The sequence below is a fragment of the Cydia splendana genome, chromosome Z, assembly GCF_910591565.1.
Source record: "Cydia splendana chromosome Z, ilCydSple1.2, whole genome shotgun sequence".
Lineage (NCBI taxonomy): Eukaryota > Metazoa > Arthropoda > Insecta > Lepidoptera > Tortricidae > Cydia > Cydia splendana.
In genome coordinates this window covers 14,516,559-14,542,142 of record NC_085987.1, presented here as the reverse complement: position 1 = coordinate 14,542,142, position 25,584 = coordinate 14,516,559, and the positions used below count along the sequence as shown (strand labels likewise).

The following is a 25,584-nucleotide window of genomic DNA, read 5'->3' as shown; positions in this document are numbered from 1 at the left end:
ACTGCCATGTGTGGCTTTGTATAAAAAATTCAATTGATTCGATTAATTCAAAGGCCCACATTAGATAGAAACGTACGTATAAAAGGGCTCAACCATGCTGGTGTCTTGAATAACGAAATTAGCCTTACGTTGCTAAATGTGAACTAGGCGAGAAAAGCTTCATAATTACGGGAAAATATAACCCACTATAGTCGATAACACACCGGACAAAGTAGGTCGCTATAGTTCATTTTTGAAAGGGATATTTGCCTATAGGGACTGTGTGCGTTGGAGGGTCTGCCATCTTGTGGCCTGAGTCGGAAACATATGTGCACATGTACATTGCCAAAGCAAGTGCTACCATCTACCGTTCTCGTCGGTACGTTTCCTTGTGCATAGTAGGATCTGCCATCTTGTGGGCTACATCGGAAGCATAAACGACACATTTACGCCTCGCGCCAAAAATCTGACGGCTCCTATGCTGCCCCCTTTATTTCATGCACGCTCCCTATAGTAAAAAATGGTGTAGAGTAAGACTCAGTTGTATTGTACCTATTTACTCCTCGAATCGTAGCATTCTACAATTATAATTGCGCCTATGTGCACTGGTGGCCTACTGCTCTTTGTTAACGCCCTATTAAGCGATATCTTGGGTAACCCTTGCCTTATTACATGAAAAATGTTAGTTCGCCTATGCATATCGATTTTCATGCGATTGTCTTAACGATTACTGGTAGCAGTAAATTAACCTAATAAATCCAATAAAACACTCAAAGCTACGCTTTAGAATTACACTAGAAAGTTGACGATAGTAGTAATACAACTGGCAATATTAGGCAGTGGCGTGCGTCAGCAATATATGGGCCTATCAATATCATGTGTCGCACTATACCGGACACAGTATATCATTGCACCAATGAATGGGGGCCTACCCTTCCGGCTTGAACCGGAACACGACGCTGCGGCGGTCCGGGAGCGGCTCTCGCGCGCCCAGCTGCGCGCGCAGCGCGTCCAGGCTCTGCCACAGCTGTTGCATCTGCCCGTATATGATCACCTCCAACCGCTGGATCGAGCTGTGCAGCTCTCCTGGCGTACAAAATAGTTATTTGTACAACAAGAGATTAAAGTTTGATATTTCTTCGAGTGCTTATTTTGAGTCCCGTGCAAGCGAAAGATTCTATAAAAATTTAGAATCATGAGCGTAGTAAGGGATTCAAAAGCGCACGAGATGTAAATAACTTTGATCTCGTGTAGTACACAAAATTTTTCACCCTAAGCAGTGAGAACATACCTAGAGGGACAGAAATAATAGAACCCAAGTATATCGAACTTGTATTAGACCCCGCATGTTGAAATGACATTTGACTATAAAGGTCACTTGAATGACATTCTGCTCACTCAGTGAGCAAAATGCGATTTTGCTCGCTCATTTTGTGTCACTCAGTGAGCAAAATGCGATTTTGCTCACTGAGTGAGACAAAATGACTTAGTGAGCAAAATCGCATTTTGCTCACTGTTTTTAAGAAGCAAAGTACCCTTGTTCGAGTTCTGAGGTGAAAAGATATTTTCACCACACCAACTCGGAAAGGCTTACTTTGCACTTCAAAAACTGATAGCTAAGTTGCATTTTATTCACATGTGAGGCAAAGTAATCAAATGCAAATTTTGAGTTGTTTTCTTATGTTTTCTGGTAGAATTGACTTTAAAATGATGATTTTGGATGATAAATATTTAATAACATTCATTTGGATTTGATTTGGTTTGATTTTGTTTGATATTTTACATTTAATATTTGCTTCGGGTTGGTGTGGTGAAAATTTTTGTTTCACTCGGGGGCAAATTTTGTTTTACCTTCGTGCTTTGAAACCCTCGCAATGCTCAAGATTCCATTTTTCAATTTTGGAATCTTTCACTTGCTCGGGTATCAATATTAGCACGAGCGGTTAAACAAAAACTTTGCCCCCTTGTAAAACAAATAACCATTCTAGTTTTGTGAAAAGGCTAGTTTTGATGGTTTTGCGTAGGTACACAAGTTTTTTTTACAGTATATGTAATCTACATAAATGTGTAATACCCACCAGAGTCGGACCAATATAACTCTGCATGGCACTTGCAATGACAAAGTGAGGAATCTCATCACTAATGTCAAATTTCTATGAAAATATGACTCACTTTGTTCTAATCTAATCGGTGCAAAGTTAGTTTAGACGGACGGACGGACTCTAAATGTTAAACCGCAGGTACATATTTACGGTACATACCTATGTCTATCAACGTCATCATTAGTTATATTATAAATTATAATATAAAACACTGATTTAAACTTTCACGATTATTAAACATTATCAAACTGCACAACGGGACTTAATCGCGTATTTAAGTTTTAAGATTTACCTCCGACGTTTCGAGGACGGCGTTGTCCCCGTGGTCTCGGAGAAGACTGGCTCAAGTTGACATCAACATCTTCTAGCCGCGCGAGTTTTTCGAACTACCCGCACTTGGTCTTGTTTATCAGTTTGAACGTTTTGCGCACTAGGGATGTCACTCTGTCGACACACAACACTAACGATATTCGATTTATCGACTGTCGATATTCGTTTCCGCTTACATTTACTAATGACTGGATTCCATGTGGATGAGATCTTAAAACCCTCGTCCCGATTAAAATTGCAATGTGTCTCGAAACGTCGGAGGTAAATCTTAAAACTTAAATACGCGATTAAGTCCCGTTGTGCAGTTTGATAATTATAATATATAAAAGCTATCTAGTAAACATTACAACTGAGCGCATCCTTACTTGAAGTAACGACTCCATGTAGCCTCCTGGTGATGGTAGCGTTGGCAGTGGCGTTCACCTCCAGCGTCTTCACCGAGCACATGGCCCGCGCCTCCTCGCGCGGCCCGCTGCCGTGGTACGTCCCGTTCCGCACCTCCACGTACGGCTTCGCCATCTCGTTCCCATTACTCACTGTATACCGCGGCCCACGCGCTGCTGAGAATAATAATCGTTCGGGTAATATAAATTCAACATGGGCATTTCATTACTTAAGTAAAGTAACGATTCGGACGTGATATGCAGAGAATTACATAAGCCTAAGGATCATCTTTGATCAGTACGCTACCTGCCAGCTGTAGGTGTATTGTGACTATTGTGTAAGGCCGGACTGTGTATTGGCTAATAGGTATGTGCGAAGTACGGTATGGTGAGGGAAACACCAAGGCACGGGATGGGAAATATCTGAACTTTCATGGGATGACATCTTCATAAAATTTGACGGCTGTATGTTCAGATAAAATTTGTACCTCTGATATATCTAATGGTGACTGTACCTAATAAGTTAAAAACGGGTTTCGTACGGTGAGTAAACAACCCAAATGATTGGCCCTGGCCTTGTAAATGTCAGTTATACGGGTGGAATTTGGCATTTTCTAGAGACTGAGCTGAAAGGATAGTGTTATATAAGTGATCTACAATCGAGTTATTATAATCGTCGTAGTCGTAAAGCTGGATTAATAAGTTAAACAAAATCATTAAAATTAAATATTTTTATTTCAGTGACAACCCTACAAAGTTATTCACATTTTAAATTGACACTTGTCATGTCATTCAATAGGATCTACTTGCTAGGGTTGAAACATACAGATTTTTGCACTAATGTTTAACAAACTGTATCTCCAAAACGGTTAGAAATATTAACGCGAAAAATAAAGTACGTAGCCTAAACAATTCGCCGTTTACGTAAAAGTCCTATTAACTCTTATAGGAAAATCACCAGCACTATAAAGACCTTATTTAAAGAAATAGGGTCGTAAGGACCAATCATTAACTAGTCCTATGTGTACAAATAACCTACATAGAGTCATATGATGGTTACATAAAACGGTTAATTTTAAAAAGCTGTATAGCCGAAGTTGGTTATTAAGTAAGTCAAGTAATTAAAAAGTAGGTGTTCCCAAAGTTCACACATAAACCTAGATAAGACGAAGATACTTACAGTATGGGTAAACTGGAGCTGTGTCGAGATGACTCACCAAAATGAAAATGATTGCACTAGAATATAGAACAGCCCGCCACATCGTAGTTTAATTTATTCAGAAAATTATATTCACCGTGACTTATTTTGTTTCTTAATCCTCTAATCTTCCCTATTAGGTACTTACATAAATCAATTCCGGTAACTTGTTATTGATTTATTTTATCAATAGTTTACGATCTCTATCTTCACTATTTAATTTATAAGATCTAGGTAATTAATTTGTTTGTGAAATGATTAGATATAGACAAGATTGTATCATACTGCGCGCGTCGCAAGCGGTCTGTATAATGTGTATGGTAAAGGTTACAGCGGGACACGAACTGGATGAATTCAGATCGATGGAGAGGCTAAAATATAAGTGGCACGTTGGTGATACACTGCCTAATGTTGTGCAAAAAGGTTGCCTAACCTTCCAAATGTAGGCACGCGAAGAACAACTACGGCCTGCTAATTATGACCAAACATTGATCAAAGTACCGACAGTAGGTATTCATTCATACTCTAATACATTCTTTGGCCAAACATATGATACAACCTCAACTGAAATGTTACGAATTCATACCTTTACATATTCAAAGGTATAATTTATGGTCGACCGAAATATGTAAGGTCTTTTATTTAAAATGCAATTCGTAAATACGGTATTTTTGAAAATTTATCTCACAAAAACTTGAGCGTAGTTTTTAGTTACAATCCTAAAAAAACTAGGTGTAAGTAGGTACATAAGTAGTTAAAGAACTTACCTACATGAATTAATTTTCAAGTTCCAAAATGAGCCGGGTCGGGTTACAGAGTTTTAAAGCTCAATGCGGAACTGAGCGGTAAAACTTTGTTTTATACAGAAATCACGCAAAAAACGTTATTTTGCCATTGCATTGATAAAAAATAAAACGTTTTTTGCGTGATTTCTGTCTAAAACAAAGTTTTACTATCAATTTAGCGCAAATAAACACTCGAAAGTAGATAGATGCGCACATATTTATGTAGTAATAGTGTGTAATTAAATTACTTAATTTAACGCAAATTTTGTTTTTTGTATGGGAAGCGAACCACCATAAGTATATAACAAAAACTTGACAACTGCGGCCGCTTATACAAAAAGAGAAAGAAAAACCTCTATGAGCAAGTGTGACGAAAATATTAAAACCCGGCTACTTATAGGTAGTTAAATTACCAACAATAACCCCATCTCCTTTTAGTTTCATCGTACACACTTCCAAACCCAATAGTACTTATTTACCTACCCATAACACTGTGGTTCTGTGTAAGTACTTACGTGTAAGTATAGAGAAGTTACTCATTTGTTTGCACATGAGGTAATACCAGTAGTAAAACGATGAGGTTCATGGCCTCTACGAAAATAGTCCAACTGTCGGCAAGTACTAACGGATTGCTTTGGCATACATACATCAACGCGGATTCACCAGATGGTGTTCGTATTATTAGTTGTCGACTTGCTTACACTTAGTTTTAACAGCATATTTAGATGATCATCCTGGGGTGGCTTTCAATACAATCATGAAAAATACATAATTTTATACAGGGAGCCTCTAATTGTCAGCTTTTATACTAACATACTGATTCCTTTTGTCACGCTCCACTTAAGGAGCAGTCAGTGTGACCTGTTGAACCGTCTAGGACCACGGATTGTGATAATTGATTGTCTTGGTAATTAAACCAAGCCTTTCCGCTAAATGTACGTTACTTGTGTTACAGAACTTAGGTATTGTTGTCGAAGCTCTACATTTAGTATTGCATAAAGTTTACGTCGTTGTAAACGAATGGTTTATTCACAAGTTCCTTTTCAGTGTAGACAATAGCCCATCTAGCCATCCTGACATGATAATATGTAATACAGTTGAGACAAGTCGAACAACCTGGAGAATCCATGGTCGCGCGCCCCGTGTCTAAAAAAGGCATGCCTCCACACAATGAAATTTTATCTTCGATCTATATAAATGTGTCAAGGTCCATCTGAATACCTTGTGATAACTATAGCCGTTGTTGAATTTGTATTCAATTTTATTGCATCTATTCATAGATATGGGAAAACGTTGACTGAAAAGATCGGCCTCGGTAAGCCCAACTGCAGCTAATTGATTAGTTGTTAACTTTTCTAAATTTAAATGCATCAAGGTTTCAACTTTGGACTTTGAAAAGTTATATTACTACTTAATTCAAATATGGTAGAGCTGCACTAAGAAAGTTTTTTTATTGTTCTCAGAGGTTTCTCATTTTCTCATTTACAATAGGTACCTACTTAATTGGGTAAAAATAGTACTTATTACCTAGTGTGTATGAGTATGTAGATGTTGCCAATACGTTTACCTACACTAAGTGGGTGGGTACAAACTGATAATGAAATCCTGGTTTCGTAACTTCATGATAACGCTAACCTTTATGTTGATCGTTAAACCATATAAATAAAACCTTAGGTAAACCAAGTCATATCTTAATAACTGCTTCTAGTGAAATCAATAGTATTAATAATGAACGCAGTGATTATGTTATCATTTCTCGCCATGGCGGTAAATATCATCAGCGGCACCAAAGGTTTGTAAAAAGTCCACTTCACACAATATATAAATATTTGCTTGGTACGAAATTCCAAACAATATACCTACTAGAATTATACCTACGCGCCTATATTATAGCTAGGCCTAAATCCTATTAGTGAACTTAATAAAAGTTTGTGTTCCAGCTCGTTTGTCATTGATTTATTAGATGGTTCATCGCCTTTGTGCCTAAGATCGTTGAACTCATATAACCATATTTTACAATAATTAAAGTACTGGCGCGGTTCCTGTTCTAATTTTCAGTGTCATGTCATATGGTATGGATATACCTATTACAAACGTTCTATGTACAAATTTACGTATGAAAATTGATTTAAAATACTGGTAAACTATACTTTGGCCAACATTAGTATTTTGTAGTCGCTTCTTGCAAATTATACATTTATTTCAGAATTATCATCAGCGGTTAGTGATCGAGTACTACAAATTGCCGGGCGGCAATTGTCCAACATTAGAATTAAGGAAGACGCGACAGATGGGGACCCGGTACCGCCGTATAGCGACGCAATCAATTTCGAAACCCAACATGTGGATTTGTGCGGACCAATTTTATGGTGAATATATTAAAGTACAATTACAAAAAAGTCTGTAAACTTAAACATGGTAATTTAAAACCAATCTAGAATTTCCAATGAAACTGGTTTCCCTATGTAGAACGTGTAGGGGAGACCGTGAGTGACCGTTACCGTGAGGGGGTAATTGGAGCCTACTAAGGAAAAAGTTAAATAAAAGGCAAATTTATGGATACTTTGGGAACTTTTTATTAGAAACTAAATCCTTACTTATTCGAGTATAATTTAATCATAGCGTCAACGTTACGTTATTAGGCATTTACATTTTGGGGCGTAGCGGAAATTATGGACGATGGGTCTTGTCAACCGCCTGTAGCGGAGACCCTTGGTCATGATTTTCTGTAAATCTCTCACCAGTGGCTCCAAGTAACTGTTGTACACGCAGTGGCCACGCCCTGGTAAACCACGTTGGCACGTGGGCTAAACCTGGTTGAGGGGGGCCAGTGATCACATCACGGTCTTTGCACGGGCACCTCCCGTTATGTGTAAAAGAGTCTGGTTTGGTTGGAAAGGCGAGCCATAGCTGATAAGCAAACGGTTTCGGCGGACCTTGCAAGCCAGCAAAGCTTTGCCGAAAGCTTAGGGCGACGTTAGAGGTCAAAAGTTAACATCGGCCAGAGGCTGCATCCGGGCCCTTTTCTGGTCGTAACGGTCTTCCGTTCCACCAGGTACAGAGGGGCGAGGAAGAGCGAGTGCTCCTGTGTCTGCGCGCACACTTGAGCACTATAATATGTCCTGCGCAATTGACTGGTACTGGTTAACGGACTCCGAGTTGTTTAAAAGCCCTGTGGCGATGGGCAGAGGCAGAGAGGTTCAGTTGTGGTGCCAACTGGGCTTTGGCTGATGCCTGCACACAGGCGGCTCAGAGAGAGTGGTCGCTTCTGTGTTGCACCGGGTTAACAACACAGGTTCGGCAGCACTCTGGGTGACGAAGCAGCCCTATTTAGGGAGGCACTGCTTCCCCCGCTCAGCCGGGGAAGGGGCTAGAAAAGGTGTCCCAAACAAATGCTTAGCCCAACCCTAGACAGAGGCAGCAACCGCGGTTGCTTCTGCACTAATAAAATCGCGGTCGAAAGAAAACAAATAGGAAACAAAACACCTCCAGAACTTGGAATATGACATTTGGTGCATGGAATGTGCGCACGCTCCTTGACCGCGAGGGCAACATTTGCCCCGAGCGTAAGACTGCCATTGTTGCTCGTGAGCTCGGACGTTATGGTGTGGATATCGCTGCACTCAGTGAGACGCACCTGGCTGACGAGGGTGAGCTGGTTGAGCACGGTGGTGGTTACACTTTCTTTTGGAAGGGTACACCAGCTTCTGAGCCCCGGCGTTCAGGCGTCGGCTTTGCAATTAGAAACTCTATTGCTAATAAGCTGGAAGAGTGCCCTATACACACCTCGGACCGTGTCACTTCCTTGCGCCTTGGACTTGACAATAGCAACTATCTCACGATAATTAGTGCGTATGCTCCAACGATGGACCGAGAGGACGATGTGAAGGACAAGTTCTACGAAGAAATCGCTAGCCTCCTCTCTAGGATTCGTCCTAGAGAGCAGATACTTATATTAGGCGACTTTAACGCGAGGGTCGGGCGTGACTTCGAGGCTTGGCCAAGTGTCTTGGGAAGGCACGGTATTGGTAACATGAACAGCAACGGTCAACTGTTGCTATCTCTTTGTGCTCAATTCCAGCTGGCTATTACCAATACCATGTTTAGGCTTCCGGCCAAATACAAGACCACCTGGATGCATCCGAGGTCTAAACATTGGCACTTAATTGACTACGCTATCGTCAGACAACAACACCTCTCTCAAGTGCGTATAACTCGGGTGATGCGAGGCGCTCACTGCTGGAGCGATCATAGGCTCGTAGTGACCAAGATTCGCCTGCGTCTCCGGCTTCCTCGTAGAAAAGAAGGGGCACAACCTAGCCGCTTGGATGTAAATAAATTAGAATGCCTATCAATACGAAAGACCTTCATTCAAGCGGTGAATGATAAAATTCGGGAATCAAACATTCTGACTGATGACCCTCTGGCTCATTGGCAAATGCTCTCGGAAAACCTCGTCGATATTGCCTCTAATACAATAGGCATAAAGCGTAGCAGACGAGAGGATTGGTTCGACGACAATGACGAGGCCTTGACCGATGCAGTCAGAAACCACAGACAAATCCTGCGCCAAGGTCAAGACGCAGAAACTATTAAACGCAGTAGTGCGGAGCTGCGTAAAGTAGTTCGCGAAGTTAAAGAAAACTGGTGGAAGGACAAAGCCGCACGAATTCAATGGCTCTCGGATACTAACCAGCTGTCTGAGTTTTACGAGGAGGTGCGTAAGCTTGTTGGTTCGGTTACTCGCAGCAGTGTCCCGCTAAAAACCGAAGACGGATCGAAGTTGCTGACCAGCAAGCAAGACGTTCTGGATCGATGGGGAGAGCACTTTAAGATCCTGCTTAACGTTGATCGTGCTGCAGACATGCAGTACGTGGATTCGTTAGCGTCCCTCCCTGTCGTCTCTGCGCTTGATGAGCCATTGACTTTAAAAGAGGTTGTCACTGCTATACAACAGCAGAAAAATAAAAAGGCTGTGGGCATCGATAACTTACCTGGGGAACTGCTCAAGTATGGGGGACAAGAGTTGCATGAAACTCTCTGGAGACTATTTAAGCAGATGTGGGAGCAGGAACGAGTTCCTAGCGAATTTCAGATATCTCGCATCAGCTCTTTATACAAAAATAAAGGCGATCGATCAGACTGCAACTCTTACCGGGGCATCTCTCTCCTATCGTCTCCGGGTAAAGTCTTTGCTCGCATATTACTCAACCGCCTTTTACCTTTATCAGAAGACATACTGCCGGAGACACAATTTGGCTTCCGACCTGACCGAGGCACCTGCGAAGCTATCTTCTCTCTCCGACAACTTCAAGAGAAGAATAGAGAACAAGGTCAACAACTATTCCTTTGCTTTGTTGACCTTGAGAAAGCTTTTGATAGTGTGCCTCGAGAAGCCTTGTGGAAGGTGCTGGCGAAACAGGGATGCACAGTTAAGTTTGTCAGGCTCATTAGACTTCTGCACGACGACATGCAATGCTGTGTCAGCGTAAAGGGCGAACAATCTGAATATTTTGGTGTCACATGTGGCGTCAAACAAGGATGCGTTTTGGCACCAACTCTTTTCGCTCTTTACTTTGCTGTTGTCGTCAGAGATGCCTTGCAAACGTTAACGGATGGCATTCGTATTCGTTTTCGCACTGATGGCAGTGTGTTCAATCTAGCACGACTGAAGGCTCGCACGAAAGTATCTCAAGCTACTATTACGGAGATAATGTACGCAGATGACCTTTGCTTTGTAGCGGATTCCTCGGAAAGTCTACAAACGCTTATGACGAGTCTCAACGAGTCCTGTCAGCGCTTCGGCCTTAAAATCAGTGTCAAGAAAACCGAAGTCATGGGGTTGGAGACACTCGCGCCCGTTGACATCAGGCTCGGTGACGACTCCCTTAAGCAAGTAGACAGATTCCGGTATCTGGGGAGCACGATAACATCTAAGTGCCACCTTGACGACGAAATCAACAGCAGAATCGGAGCGGCTGCTGCTGCATTCGATAAACTTCGCGTCAAGGTGTTCCGTTCACATGATATTAAGCTTCAGACCAAGGTCTCTGTGTATATGGCCATAGTTCTGCCCAATCTCCTGTATGCCTCTGAAGCGTGGTGCCTTTACCGAAAGCATATTCGCACATTGGATAGGTTTCACCTTAAATGCCTGCGTGACATTTTGAAAATCTCATGGTCGGATCGTGTCAGGAACACAGAAGTGCTACGCCGTGCTAATGTCAGCGGCATTGAAGCCTATCTAATGCGGCGCCAGCTGCGATGGTGTGGTCATGTCTCCCGTATGTCTAATAACAGAGTTGCTAAGCGCATCTTTTACTCAGAGTTACAGAGTGGGAAGCGGAAACAGGGCGGCCAACTTTTGCGATACAAAGATGTTCTGAAGCGCCACATGCGGAGATGTGACATTGAACCATCGCACTGGGAGACTTCGGCACAAGATCGGCCGAAGTGGAGGCATACAGTGAGCACAAAAGTGCAAGCCTTCGAAGAGCAGAGGCGAGTGGAACTCGACGCAAAGCGCGACGAGTTAAAGGCCCGACCACCTGCGGTCATCAACTACAATTTTGTCGGAGGGGTGCTGACCTGCGGTGAGTGCGGTCGTGCATTCACTGCAAAGATAGGCTACGTCAGTCACCTAAGAGCTCACGATCGTCGCTCTCAATAACTAGTACAACCCCAGTCGCCGTGGCCGAAACCGGCCAGGACAGGATGATTAGGCATTTGGCCACAAATAAACTTTCTTCAAAAAAACAGAATCGCTCCCATTACCCGACTTTGCGGGAAATGAGAGCCTATAATGGGAGCTACTTTATTATTAAGTCAGCAATCTCACTTATTCATATAAATATTATTATAAAACATTACTGTATAATAATTAACTTTACGGATCCAAACAAAAAACGCAAATATAATCAAGGCTCCGATTACCCGAATACCACCATCTTGAAATTAAATAAAATGATATCCTGAATCTAGCTTGTAATGAAATTATATGCACAGATACTCAAAATTGATAACATTAGCTATACCTAAAACAAAACAGGTTTGATTGTAACTTCAGACTTCAGGCCGTTGAATTTTCGTATTATGTACTTATTTATAAGCGCGGAGCGAAAAATCGACATGCGTCCTTGGTCACATAATGCTTGGGACTGGCGAGCCGAGCGCGGCAGGGGAACATGGTCGCAGTGTGCCGAAAGCGCCAGAGTGGCAACCGAGCGAATACGAGCCATAGTTTTGTCACTAGTCGCACCGCTCCCATTACCCGCTGGCTCCCATTACCCCCCGCTCCCCTATTAATAAATACTAGAGTCCCTATTCCCTGTCGAGTCCCTAATTGAAACTGGATTGGAAATTAATACTAATATTACAATTATTATTCATTTATGTTAATTTAAAGTCAACCGGGTTAAATGCAATTATGGGGTTACTTATTGCCTCCGTTTTGTTTCTAAATTTCTCGAATACGATTAGTCGGAGCGCCTTCTATGTTACGTTTTATTTCCAAGTATATCACTACTTTTATCACTACTTCACATTGTTTAAAAATAATCAAATAGACGCAATATCCCCTTAGTTGCATCTATCCCGATTTATCTTACCTATATAGTAGGTAAGGTCAATGTGGCCAATTCCGTCCACTAGCGTTTTTCTTGAACAACGAACAAAATTGAATATATCATCGACAAAGCAGCGATTGCTTTTAGTTTCAGCAATCAAAGGCAGATGTTTTTTTTTCTACGATTAAATTCAAAGTAATATACTGCACGCTCTTGGACGGAATAGTCGCTATGACGGAAATAGCCACATTGGCCTTAGTTAACCCTTTACCAGGCTGACAGTTCAAAAATGACAATCGAATGTCAGTCTTACTGATCGAAAATAGAACACATGTTTGAAGTGCCGTACTCGTATGTGGGAAATATATATCCCTTAGCCTGGTAAAGGGTTAACTTATCTATTTATTGCAGCATCAGCGCGGATCTTCCTAACGGGTCGGTCACTGGTTTGTCTGCCTACGAGATCATCAAATCGGAGATAACCTCTGACGGAGTGAGACTTCACATTGATATAGATATCAAGTTCCCTAAACTGCAATTGGACGCAGGTGAACTTACACTACAATTACAGATTTTTATTTTGAAATGAAAGAAAATCTTTATTTTCAGGCAACTATGCCATAGATTATGCCATTAAAACTTGCATAAGTCACCTGCAATAATATGTTACTCTTCGAAGGCCGCTAAAATATGTGACACGCTCTTATGGCTCTACAAACAAGATCGTGTCAGATGTTTTTGCAGCCTTCGTTGTATAATATATTATTGCAGGTGACTGTACATAATATTTATATATTATTATTATAAAAATATCTTGAAACTATGAGTGCGATGCAGTTCGCAGTTTCGCACCCCCCACAGTGTCAGGGAGCCGGCCGCGGCCGCCGGAACTTGACACTCTTCGGCCAAAACTCATCGGTGAATTTTGTTAGCTTACCTTTTAAGATATTGAAAATGTTAGTATCACACAATTACTTAGTAAGCTTTTTCTTGATAACGTCACATATATAATTCAAGACTAAATCAGAACATTGTTTTACAGATTACTATACCATGAAGGGAAATATTATGGAAGCCTTACCGTTATCTGGTGAAGGAAAGTTGCTGTAAGTATTTTTAATGCTCTTGAAACTTAGTACATACGCTTGTATGTAAATTCAAATTCAATGTTGACATGTAAAAGTGCCCTTGTGGCCTATTTGCTGAATAAATGTTGATGTTTGATTGATGTTTGATTAGCTATTGTAGAGCGTTTGCTGATTTTGCTATACTATGAGAGTTACATCACACGATCGCCTGGCAGCTTAGTATCGGTGGAGTTGAAAGTAGCAGGCAAGCAAAGGGGAAGTAAAACCCTTCAGGACTGAAATGCCATAATTAAAAAAATCTGAACTGAAATAGATGTCATATGCTAAAGAAATAGTGACCAAGCCTTCCGGTTCGAACCGGCGCCTTCAGCGTACGCGGCTCACATTCTGACCACTAGACCAACCAGCCACCACACCCGGTCACTTTATCTTTAGTAGGTACATATATGACATCTATTTTAGTTTATGATTTATATGTACATAATAGTAGCGTGATTACTTAAAAACACAAATTAAAAAATATATATTAAAATACTTTGATTTGTTCCCTAGTTGTAAAAAAATCTATTTAAACCGTTTTTACTTGGATGTCAGGGATTACAATCACTGACCATGAGCTGCATTTTAACTAATAGTTACCTAATTATGTGTTGCAGTTTCCAAACAACGGATTTAAGAATATGGACTAAAATTGTATTGCATGTATCAGACTATACGTCTATTGAAAGCTTCGAGGACTCTGGTTTCAGTATTAACAGTATTTTGGTAAGTATAGTGACTAGTTTTTATACCGGGTGTGGCCTGTAACACGAGCAAATAATTTAAACATAGATTGTACTCCTAGAACGGGGACACTTTTGTTCAACAACTTTAAAAAATTATGAAGTATTTAGACTCCCTATTTTTCATACAAAATAAATATTATCTTCAATGGACGCCATCGCCACGCCATATCATTGTGATTGACGTTGCTTGTCACGCCTTAAACATAACAAAATTCGCAATACATTGCGTCTTAGAATAAACTTTAAAGTGTATTAAAAACCAAACCACAAGATATTTTTAAAAGTCGCTGAAGAAATGTTGGTCAGTATGAGGAGAACAGCCTACTGTTTAATTTTTTGCTCATATTACAGGCCACACCCGGTATAACACATACGGTTTTTGTTTAAACTATTAGCGACCCGCCCCGCGCGGGTTTTACAAAACCTTAACAAATTATACACCTAAACCTTCCTCAAGAATCACTCCGTTGATAGTTAAAAACCGCGTGAAAATCCGTTAAGTAGTTTTTGAGTATATCGCGAACATACATATAGACAGACGCGAGACGCGGCGGGGGGACTTTGTTGTTGTAGGTACTGATGTCAAGTCCATGAAAACCTATAAGTGATGAACTCTCAAAATAATCAAAATGAAGGGATTTAAGTAATAAAAAATTTTTAGCAATTGCTTATCATGTGAATTTTAATCGTCCACAAGTGTCGTTGTTCTACCGCTGTTCATATCTCAATGATAGTCTGTTTGCCACAAGCAGCCGTGATTTAATCGCTATACACGTCAAAAATAAGCTTCTTTGTCTTATCCGATTGATTAGTGATTACTAGTTTTAAGCACTTACTACATACAATTTTAATACCTACTTACTTATGAAATACGAGTAATTGCGAGTCAGAAATTAGCGATTTACTTATAAGAATGATGCATAAAGTTAGGATTTAGAGTACTGTAGGTACCTACATAATAACGCGTAGGGTAGACCGGGGACAATTGACACAATTTACGTTACATGGCCTGTAACTATTTTATTTCTACAGTTAGAAAGATATGCGTCTATTACGTAATAATAATAAAGGTTATTTTATTTACTTAATAGTTCTTAAATAAAATTTGTTTGAGAGGCCTATCATCCATGGTTATGTTAATGATAGGATACCCTACTGTCAAAATGATACAAATTTTAATTTCAATATCATCCCGAGTTGCGTCATTCTGGCATTTCTTTTTGAGAGTGTTAATAATGTATTACTATTATATGACTTACTATATTGCTAAGTTCAGTAGTCAAACCAATACAGTACCAACATTTGCGACCGTTTTTTACGTTCCTTTCTGGTTGTACTTTAATTTGATTGGTTATACATATACTTATACCTATGAGTTACCTACAACCCTAACGTTACAAACAGCAATACAGTCTGCAATAATATGTTAACTCTTCGAAGGCCGCAAAAATATGTGACACACTCTTATGGCTCTAAGAATAAGATTGTGTCAGATATTTTTGCGGACCTCATTGTGTAACATTTTATTGCAGGTGACTGTACATATATACTAATTCGTAATGACAAGTTTGTTCGGAGCTTGTTATTGTCTTGCAAATGATGTTTTCACCATCGGCGTGTATCGTCGGGGATAGGTATACGCATCTCCAATTTCCATCCACATACCAATAGGTACCCAGCCCGATTAATTGTACATATATCTCCTCTGAAGTGGGCCTTTAATTTTATCCTCCCATCGGATTGGGGGTCAATGATCCGGTTTTTTTGGAGCGAGGCATATGGAGATGGTAAGATGCGTTTGCTTTGCTCCATCTCCCATCATTCACATCACAATATCATCAACATTGTCTATTGCGGATAAAGCTATTTACTGTTTATTTCAGAGTCGCACCGAATTCGATTGTAACATAGACGACGTGTTCAACGCGATGGTTGGCGAGTTGCTGGCGGACCACCTCAATAGGTTCAACGGAGCTATCGCCGCGCAGTGCACCGCTTTACTCAAAGAACTCATCAATTCCATGTTTAATTAAGTTGACTTTCATATGTATGTTCTTTTTACAAGCTTTTTACATGCCGTGTTAGTTAGTGTAAGTCAAATAATGGAAAAGTTAGAACCACTTCTTGACGTTATGAAAGACCGGTGACTACCTACTCGTGCCTATGCAAAATCGACATCATCGTGTTGCTTGTTTTATTTTTGTGTCATATTTTATCTAATAACAGTATTTTAAGACAATAAATCGTTTACCTTAATGCTTTCTATTTCTATTACCTACCCCTAAAAAGTTATAGTACCTACCCACAGTAAATAAAGCGCGAACGGCTATCAAAGTTAGTAAAAACCTACATCTAAAAAAGGCCTCGCGGTATCGTACTTGCCGAAAAAATAAAAGAAGGTACCGATAGAGTAGGTAAGATAACATTAGACCTATTCGCTGACAGACCCAGACTTGATTGATCGACGCACATGAATCGATTACCTATCAACGACGATTATCGCGTTACCAGCCTGTGCGAGGGTTCTTCCTTATTCCAACACGGCAGGAGATCAGTTCGCCAACTATCAGCGATACAAACAGGTGTGTATAATAAAATGTAATAATTTTTTACTACCTACCGTAAAACCATCTGTAGGTAATTCTTAAGAGCAAATACTCGTATTCATCCAAAAGCAACACAAACATCAAGAGAGAAAAAAAACTTCAGATTATTTTCTCTTTTTTCACACTTTTCTTTATTTATTTCAATAGTGAGATTTGAGTTTGGACTTGGGCAATAACCGCGAAAATCTAAGTTCGCAAATTGCGAGCATTTTTCTCTGTCACTCTAATTACGCCTTCATTGGAAATCGCAAATTGCGAGCATTTTTCTCTGTCACTCTAATTAAGCCTTCATTGGGTAAAAGAGAAAGATCCCCGCCATTTGCTAATTTCGGTTTTCGCGGTAGCCCCTCTGATCCTTAAATTGACTTGGGCTATAGATGCGAGGTTTGCGGTACCTATGTACCTCCTTACAATGTTGAGATCCAAAAGATGACTAATTAAATATCAGCTAGGCAAGGATTAGATCAGATACTTACTAATTTTTCTATCAATTTTCTTGTGTACATACTTACGTACTGTCTACGCCATCTTAGTTCTTTGTGGGGCGCCATTTATTATAATATAGTAACTGCTCTCTCCCCTTAAGTGGAGATTGATAATCTAAAATGAAGGACTTATTACACGACGCACTACCAAAATAAAACAGTGCTGCGTAACCAAGACACATCAAATTTAATTTCCAGAATGAAGTTGCTAGGAGTCTTGCTGCTGTGTGCGGTCGTGGTAGCGGTGCCGACCGCCGTAGAAAAGATCGACCTCGGCTTCGGTAAATGGATCTTAATATTTCTATTCTAGGAGACAAAAATATCCCAGTGCTTCCCGATAATTGGCAACTTTAGTTTAAAATTCATTGGAAATTTACACTATCTAAGTTTTAATTATTGGCGAAGTGAAAAACACTATTAAACGCTGGGACAACTAGCTTATAAGTAGGTAAGTGTATCGTGTATATTTTGATTGTGTTGAATATATTTATTTCAACTTCACAGATATTTCCGATAATGGACTTCCGGACTCCGAGAGGAACGCAGCCATTGAATTCCTTATCAACCAGTTAATCCGTCAGCTATTCAACTATATCCGTTCCGTCATTAACAATGGATCCTCACTCTTTGGCATTCCACCTCTAGACCCCTTGTTCTTGGAGGAATTCCGCCTATCCCTTCCATTGGGACTCATCAAGTAAGTCTGCTTGGTGATCATATTAAACTCCATGGTTATAACAGCACCGAAAAAGACTACCTACTGACTCAATGGACTGAATTCAGTGGCCAAAATTGCGTTTTTAAAAAGAGCAAATTTTGTTGAGAGTTTAAAACAAAATGACCAAAGTGACGTTTATTTTAGAATGTCACTTAAACGTACGCAAATTTCTAAATTATTTAGAATCCTTGTGATTCAAAATTAGCTCTTGAAAAAATAACTACGTAACTACTTTTTGTTTTGTTTTGATTAAGTAGGTATATCTATTATGATTGATTGTTAATTGTATTAGATTATACGGCATGTTTATTCAGCATTGCTTGATTTATAAAATCTGACGGTGGTAACATACAGGTGGAAATTATAATCTTGAATGAAATATAATTCTACTTTTATGTCATTCTACTTTTTCGTGACCATTAATTATTGCTAGAAAAAAGTATGATTGCTATTGAATAAGTATATCAAAGTTGATTTTAATTTCTTGTTTCAATTGTAGCCTTGACCTAGACCTGAAGAATGCCTTGATGACTGGTATCGGCGGATTCGTCGTGCACACCAGCACGTTCACGCCGTCCCAACTGTCCTTCGAAGTGGACATCTCTGTGCCCAGCATTGTGATCGAAGCCGGTGAGCATTTACTATTAGTCGATTTTGCTGAGCAAATTCAGTCATTGACCACTAGGTATATTTTTTAACTTGATTAGGTACAGTCAACTGTAAAAATATGGGTGTAGCCAACTTATTCAAAAATATGTCCCATAGTTCTTAATTCGCTGACATAAGAGCTAATATGGGACATAATTTTGAGATGATTTGTGCACCCATATTTTTACAGTTGACTGTACATATTTTACTGTTGAGTGTACATTTCTGTAATAAATTTAATTGTAGTTTTACAATTTAGCCTTTGCCTCTCGAAGCAAATACTTTAGAGTATCTACAAGTTGTTAAGTTAGTCGGGTACCGCTACCGATTTGACATGGCACTTATCCCTACTTCTAGGAAGTCGTAGAAGTAGGGATAAATGAAAAATCTCGTTCGGTACGAGTATGTCCCCCCCCCCCCTCACTTGTCACCTTTATGGTACCTATTGCTGATCTGAGCGTTGCCTTTAATGCCTTGCGTCAAATACTACTCATTTTTTCTACGCCACTACCTCCACGAACTTATAACCACCATTTGGTTACCGTGAAAAACTTGATCAATCCTATATCGTATTCTCATTCTCACGTAAAAAGTGAATACTAATTGTCCAATGCTTTATTCGGTTGCTATGCGTGCTGTCAGATTTGTATTTGAATTGTATTTAATTATTTGTTATTTAATTGTATATTATAGGTGCTTATATTTGTGTCCGTTGTATTATTTTCTGGGCAAATTTATTTTTAATATTAAAACATTGTGTGTAATACAGGAGATAGATGGTAAACTCGAATCATATAAACTTTATCTTCGCTGTATTTCTCTCATTCTCTCTCTATTAACGGCTCTCGTTAATAATTTTGGCCATGTCTCCATTATCTCCTCTCATTAGTCCCCAAATGATCTGACCCGAGGGCCACGACTAGGCCTCCGTTTCGTTTTCGCAGGAAGAATTGTATAGAATTTGTCTCCTTTTGCGAGGGCCAACTTGACAGACTCGCCGTAGTTCAAAGAGTCCTATCTTTAATTGTTGGGTAATTATTGTGGAGTAAGAAGAAACTATACACCGTGTCTTTTTTGATTTCCGTTAATTTCAAGGGTGCATTCCTGAGCTTAAATCAAGTAACTTTCTCAAAGACACCGATATTCTAATTAACTCCATTTCGGAGATAATCAATAATTTATTTTTTTCATATAAGGCCTCTACAAGCGTGTACACTTGCCTTAGGGCCGGTTTACATATTGATTAGTGTTTAGAATGAGTTCAAACATTTGCTACTAAACTTAAGTACAATCTCGGTCGATCGATGTCGAATTGACATTGATATGTCACAGATTTCAATTGTTTGGTTGAGTTAAATGTAGGTAATGCCCGTGTTACAATAACGCTATTTATGCTGCATTTAATTACTTTTTAAACTTAGATTTTTTTTTAATTTAACTATGCCATTTACTTCTCCTAAACGTACCGTAAAATGAGGTGAGTAGGGTCAAAACTGAAATTCAAACCTCGATAACATTTTATTTTTACATATGAAAACTGAATGGTGTATATAATAAGTGTTCCGGAAGTTTGTATTTTAGTTTTTATTTTATTTTGGGTAGTTCCATTTCATAACTTTGACAATAAAGAGGAAAACCCACCTCACCCCGTAGTGCCTCGTATTTGGGGTGAGAGGGGTTTTCATACAAAGGTGATTTTGGAAGATTGTTGGATCGATTTTTTTTATTATGCGTATTACTATAGCTCCATTTTAAATTGGAATACATTATTTTTGTAGCAGTAGCCTTAAAATCCCTTCTCACCCCCCTCTCAACCCTTCTCTTCCCATTCATAACCCAACTCTCCCCGCGAAACCTACTCACCCCGTTTTACGGTACTTAACCATACCCCGAAGTTAACGGAATTCAATAAAAACACGATTTCTAAAAATTCATTTTTTGAAACCCTCATTACAACTGGACATCGAATCTTGTGAATAATTTGTTAAAAATTGCCGGTTTATTGCGGTATAAGATACCTACCTAATTTAAAGTGCGTTAACTAGAATACCAATAGCGCGCTGGTGGCCTAGCGGTAAGAGCGTGCGACTTTCAATCCGGAGGTCGCGGGTTCAAACCCCGGCTCGTACCAATGAGTTTTTCAGAACTTATGTACGAAATATTATTTCCTATTTGCCAGTCGCTTTTCGGTGAAGGAAAACATCGTGAGGAAACCGGACTAATCCCAATAAGGCCTAGTTTCCCCTCTGGGTTGGAAGGTCAGATGGCAGTCGCTTTCGTAAAAACTAGTGCCTACGTCAAATCATGGGATTAGTTGTCAAGCGGACCCCAGGCTCTAATGAGCCGTGGCAAAATGCCGGGATAACGCGAGGAAGAAGAAGAAGAAGAACTAGAATACCAATAGAACTTATATACACCGTGTTTTTATAGAATTCCGTTAACTTCGAGGTATGGTTAAGTACGTTTAAGAGAACTAAATAGCATAGTTAATTTTCGAAAAATATTTTATTTTTCATTAAAAAAAAGAAGTTTTAAAAGTAATTAAATGTAGCATATAATGCCCGTGTTACTATATGTGTTACAAAATGCCTGTGCTCGCTTCTGTTTCAATATTCCGTTGAGAGCTCACGTGACACCATTTCTGAACAGCCATAAGATCCTCAAGATGCAACACCGTCGTAAACTTCATTTGGCTTGTCTGCTCTTTGGTGTGCTTAAATATGGTACTCCGCCTTATCTCTTCAATAAGCTTTCTTGTATTAAGCTCCGCGAACGCCGTAACTGTGGAATTCAATTGTTAATGCCACGCCATGCCACAGCAGCGTTTCGGGGAAGTTTTCGCTATGCCGCGTCGAAAGTCTGGAACAATATACCTCCGCCTTTGAGAAACCTGCAAAGTATTCATAGCTTTAAGTCAAAGATTAAACTGTATTTACTTAATCACCAACGTAGCCAAGAAGCCTACAGACTTGATACCAGCTGCCTGTAGTTTGTAATTTTACTTATGCTTACCTCAAGTGTTTTGTTCCTTTGGCCTGACAAGGGTTCATCATTCCTTTACGCCATACTTAGTAGAGTGCTGTTATGTTAGTATTTCGTACATTTTCGTAAATTCGTCATCCTACAATGCTGTTTTGCTAATAAGCTAATCTTACAAGATTTTTTAACGTAGATTTCATGAACGCTCGATATTGGTTTGGTCTGACATTGCTTTTTAGTTAGTGTAGCCACCGCTGGCGCTAGTAGTATATACAGCTGTAATGCTCAGCCAAGATATGGTCGGACCGGATCGATACAGCGATTTAGAGCACGATGCTTGTTTTTGTATTAATTAATCTTAATTGTAAATAGTCGTTATGTTGTATCTTCTTGCTGTGTAACTTTTTTTCTTATTTAACTAACTGTTTACTGTATGTTATTTCTGTCTTTTTTCTTCTTGTCTGTTACCTTCCGTGATTCTTCTCACTTGATGGTCTCATCGGAAGATCAGCGCTGGAAGCCACCAGCAACATGCTGAGATGGGGCCATTTCGTGGCACTTTAATCTTATTTTGTGTTTTCTTTTATACTATGTACTGTTCCGATTGTTTGTGCTTACGAATAAATCTATTCTATTCTATTCTATTCTATTCTATATTATAGCGTTGTTGTAACACGGGCATTACATTTAACTCAACCAAACAATATAAATCTGTGACATATCAATGTCATTTCGAACATCGATAGACCGAGATTGTACTGAAGTTTAGTAACAAATGTATGATCTCATTCTAAACACTAATCAATATGTAAACCGGCCCTAAGGCAAGTGTACACGCTTGTAGAGGCCTTATAGGAAAAAAATAAATTATTGATTATCTCCGAAACGGAGTTAATTAGAATATCGGTGTCTTTGAGAAAGTTACTTGATTTAAGCTCAGGAATGCACCCTTGAAATTAACGGAAATAAAAAAAAACACGGTGAATATGTAGAATAAAACAAATTTCATCATTTTTTGTTATACTAAAACCCCTTAACTAGAACTGCCTGACATCAAATCTATAGTTTCGGATTTACCATCACTACTCCATGTGATTAAACACCATATAAGACATATTACACATAGGTACTTAGACATTATTTTTTTTGTTTCTTATCTCGACTCTGAATTTTCCTGAATGGATTCCACATTCATTATTCGTTCCTGTACCTTATGATTCTTTTATACCTACCTACGTTTAAAATTAGTAGGTATTTGAGTTATATATTTTCTACGAATTTTAATATTTTTTCTTTATATTCTCAGAGAGCTACGATTTGGTTGGAGATCTGTTAACTGCTATTCCTCTGTACGGAAAAGGCAAAGCAAGGTAAATGGATAATACCTACGATTTTACTATTTTAAGCATTTGTAACTTAACGTCTTTCCTGTAGACATTAGAAGCGCTTTAAAGCTTTGTTTTTAGTTGAACTCATATTAAAATCTCAGGCAAAGACTTATCAACTTATATACATCAGTATACCTACATAAATATGAGCGATAAAAATATAACATACCTACATGCATGCATGACCAACGCAAAACATAATAACTAGGTTCTTCATAAATAACTGGACATTTACTAGTTTTTATTTTTTATTTAGATTTATTAGTTTCGCTTACACTTACAAAATAGGTAGTAGGTACTAGGTACATCTCATTAGTCGTTAGCCAAGCAAAGACCCTTACAGCATAGGTATATAAGTAATATACATGCTAAACATGCTTGTTCACCTACCTATGTCAGTAAAAATCGAGTAACATTTGCCTTTAATTATGTGCTTATTCCTTTAATATATTTTTTTCTAGATTCCAAATTGATGGTTTCCGCTTCAGTGGAACGTTGCTTCTGAAGCAATCGGAAGACGGCCAGTCGGTGATACTCGACAGAGTCATCAACTCCTTTTACCAGATTCCTCATTTCAAGGTAACTAATTGGAATAAACGTCATCGTTATAGGTACTAAAGTGCACTGCAGGCATGCATAGTACGGTCGAAAGTATTAATTTATGACCCATTTCGTATCCTGTCACAGTGACAATCAATATGAATGTCGCTAGAGACCTCAATACTAATTACACTGTGACAAGATATAAAATGGGTCATAAATTAAAACTTTCGACTGTAGGTACTAAAAATTTAAAAAAATTATAATCCAAAAAGGCAAAACGTCGAAAAAGGTGTAGGTGTTCGTTTGGGCCAAATACCTTTCTCCAAATTTCACTTCCCAACAAACTTATCGCAATAGTTTCATTTCCCAAGGGAACCTTTAGCAAAGTTACACTTCGCATATAATTTATTTGGTCAAATGATCATATATAAAATATATTAAAAGTGGGTTAGGTTAGGTTAGAACTGCGAGCCTTACAGAAACGAAATGCTACTAGAAAAGTGGGTTTGATTAGGTTCGAACTGCGATCCTCACAGAACCGAACTGCTATCAGAGAAGTGGGTTAGGTTAGGCTAGAACTACGACCCTTACAGTTTTAAACGAAATGCTACTAGAAAAGTGGGTGGTTTTACCTCCTTTTCTACATAGTGCACCATCTACAATAATCTTTCACCGGCCCTCATAGAATTCGGTTTCTTTTTCTTAAAAATTAAAATGTTTATGGTTCAACTAATCACATCCGTATGCGTAAAACATAGGTAATCAAAATGATAAAAAATCCAAGGTCGGGATTAAGTTTTTCAAATAATAGCAAAAATAAAAATATCTATTGGTATGTAAATTGTATGCCATACAATATGTTATGTTTAATGATAATGATACATTTGACTAAATAAAACTTGGTAAAATGAAACTTGTCCAAGTAATTATTTGCTAAACAATAACTTGCCAAAAAAGACTATTGCTAACTGAAAAATTGCGATAAGTTGTTTTGCCAAACATTTTTTTGGGAAACATAGTTTGGGATGTGATACTTTGGGAAACGTTTTTGGCCCATTCGTTAGTAAACTGTCGAAAAACTGTACATTTAGATGACAAACAAGGAAACCTACCCAACTGTCCGACTCCGATTTTATTTGTTTTGATATAATAGAGTAGTCTAAAATAACAGACACGTATTTTTTGTTAGCTGCCCAAACTCAACCTATTGGGAGAAATTGTCCTCTAAAGTACTGAAAAGTGACCAAACACTCATAACTTCTGTAGAGAGTTTTGTCTGTTTACAGAAATCTCATTATCGGGGCGAACTACTAGTTTATACACTAAGTTCACTTATTATGTACTTACTTGAACTGTTTCATACTCGCATTTTGAATGTTACCTAATATGCAGTAAAAAGGTCACCAATAGCATTTTATTTCCAGTCCGAGCTGACCGGCGTGATCGGGGGCGGTAACATCGACCAGGTAGTGAACGCCATGCTCGAGGACGTAATCATAGACTACGCCAACCGCTTCCAGGGCGCCATCGCCGCCGCCGTGTCGTACGCGCTCCCAGTGGCCGTCAACCCCGTGCTCTCAACGCTAGACACCTGGAAATACATCGATAGATTCGTCTAACCTCTCAGCTGCTTTGCAATAGCCTCCTAAGTCCCAAGGTCCTACCTATACACTTTAGGTTCAGTTTTCAGTGGCAAATTTTGAATTTTTCATTTGTATGCCTGGGCCTTAGGAGGATAGGACAAGTTGTACATGTGCAATTCAGCTAGTTTTATAATACAAATTTAGTGACAAAACACGTTATCGTTTTAAACGTTAAGTATGGAACGAACTGTACAATAAACTACACAAATAAACCGTAGTTTTATTTTCCTATATAACGAGTAAATAAATCTATATAGGCCAATCAAATTAGATTGTTTCGAAGAATTCATTCCCAGCAAGCTGGAAACCGTTTGAATACCTTCATTTGGTCCTAAGTAAATGCCTGTAATCCGACTGTA

General features: G+C 39.0%; 3 protein-coding genes across 3 annotated transcripts; 2 read left to right on the top strand and 1 right to left on the bottom strand.

Annotated features, from left to right (window-relative positions):
- Nucleotides 1-857: 857 nt before the first annotated feature.
- On the bottom strand, nucleotides 858-4,074 carry LOC134804432 (uncharacterized). Its single transcript, XM_063777474.1, has 3 exons — nucleotides 3,975-4,074; nucleotides 2,777-2,971; nucleotides 858-1,065 (listed from the first exon to the last, which is right to left on the bottom strand). Exons 1-3 carry the CDS (start codon nucleotides 4,054-4,056, stop codon nucleotides 908-910), a joined length of 435 nt encoding a protein of 144 aa, XP_063633544.1. The 5' UTR covers nucleotides 4,057-4,074; the 3' UTR covers nucleotides 858-907.
- Nucleotides 4,075-6,538: 2,464 nt separating this feature from the next.
- Nucleotides 6,539-16,330, top strand: LOC134805049 (uncharacterized). Its single transcript, XM_063778337.1, has 6 exons — nucleotides 6,539-6,569; nucleotides 6,984-7,146; nucleotides 12,754-12,890; nucleotides 13,385-13,448; nucleotides 14,087-14,195; nucleotides 16,099-16,330. Exons 1-6 carry the CDS (start codon nucleotides 6,539-6,541, stop codon nucleotides 16,246-16,248), a joined length of 654 nt encoding a protein of 217 aa, XP_063634407.1. The 3' UTR covers nucleotides 16,249-16,330.
- A 375-nt stretch (nucleotides 16,331-16,705) lies between these two features.
- LOC134804433 (uncharacterized) lies at nucleotides 16,706-25,219 on the top strand. Its single transcript, XM_063777475.1, has 7 exons — nucleotides 16,706-16,797; nucleotides 17,505-17,587; nucleotides 17,811-18,003; nucleotides 18,524-18,654; nucleotides 22,958-23,021; nucleotides 23,501-23,618; nucleotides 25,007-25,219. The coding sequence occupies exons 2-7, from the start codon at nucleotides 17,506-17,508 to the stop codon at nucleotides 25,199-25,201; spliced, it is 783 nt and encodes a 260-aa protein (XP_063633545.1). The 5' UTR covers nucleotides 16,706-16,797; nucleotide 17,505; the 3' UTR covers nucleotides 25,202-25,219.
- The last annotated feature ends 365 nt before the right edge of the window (nucleotides 25,220-25,584 follow it).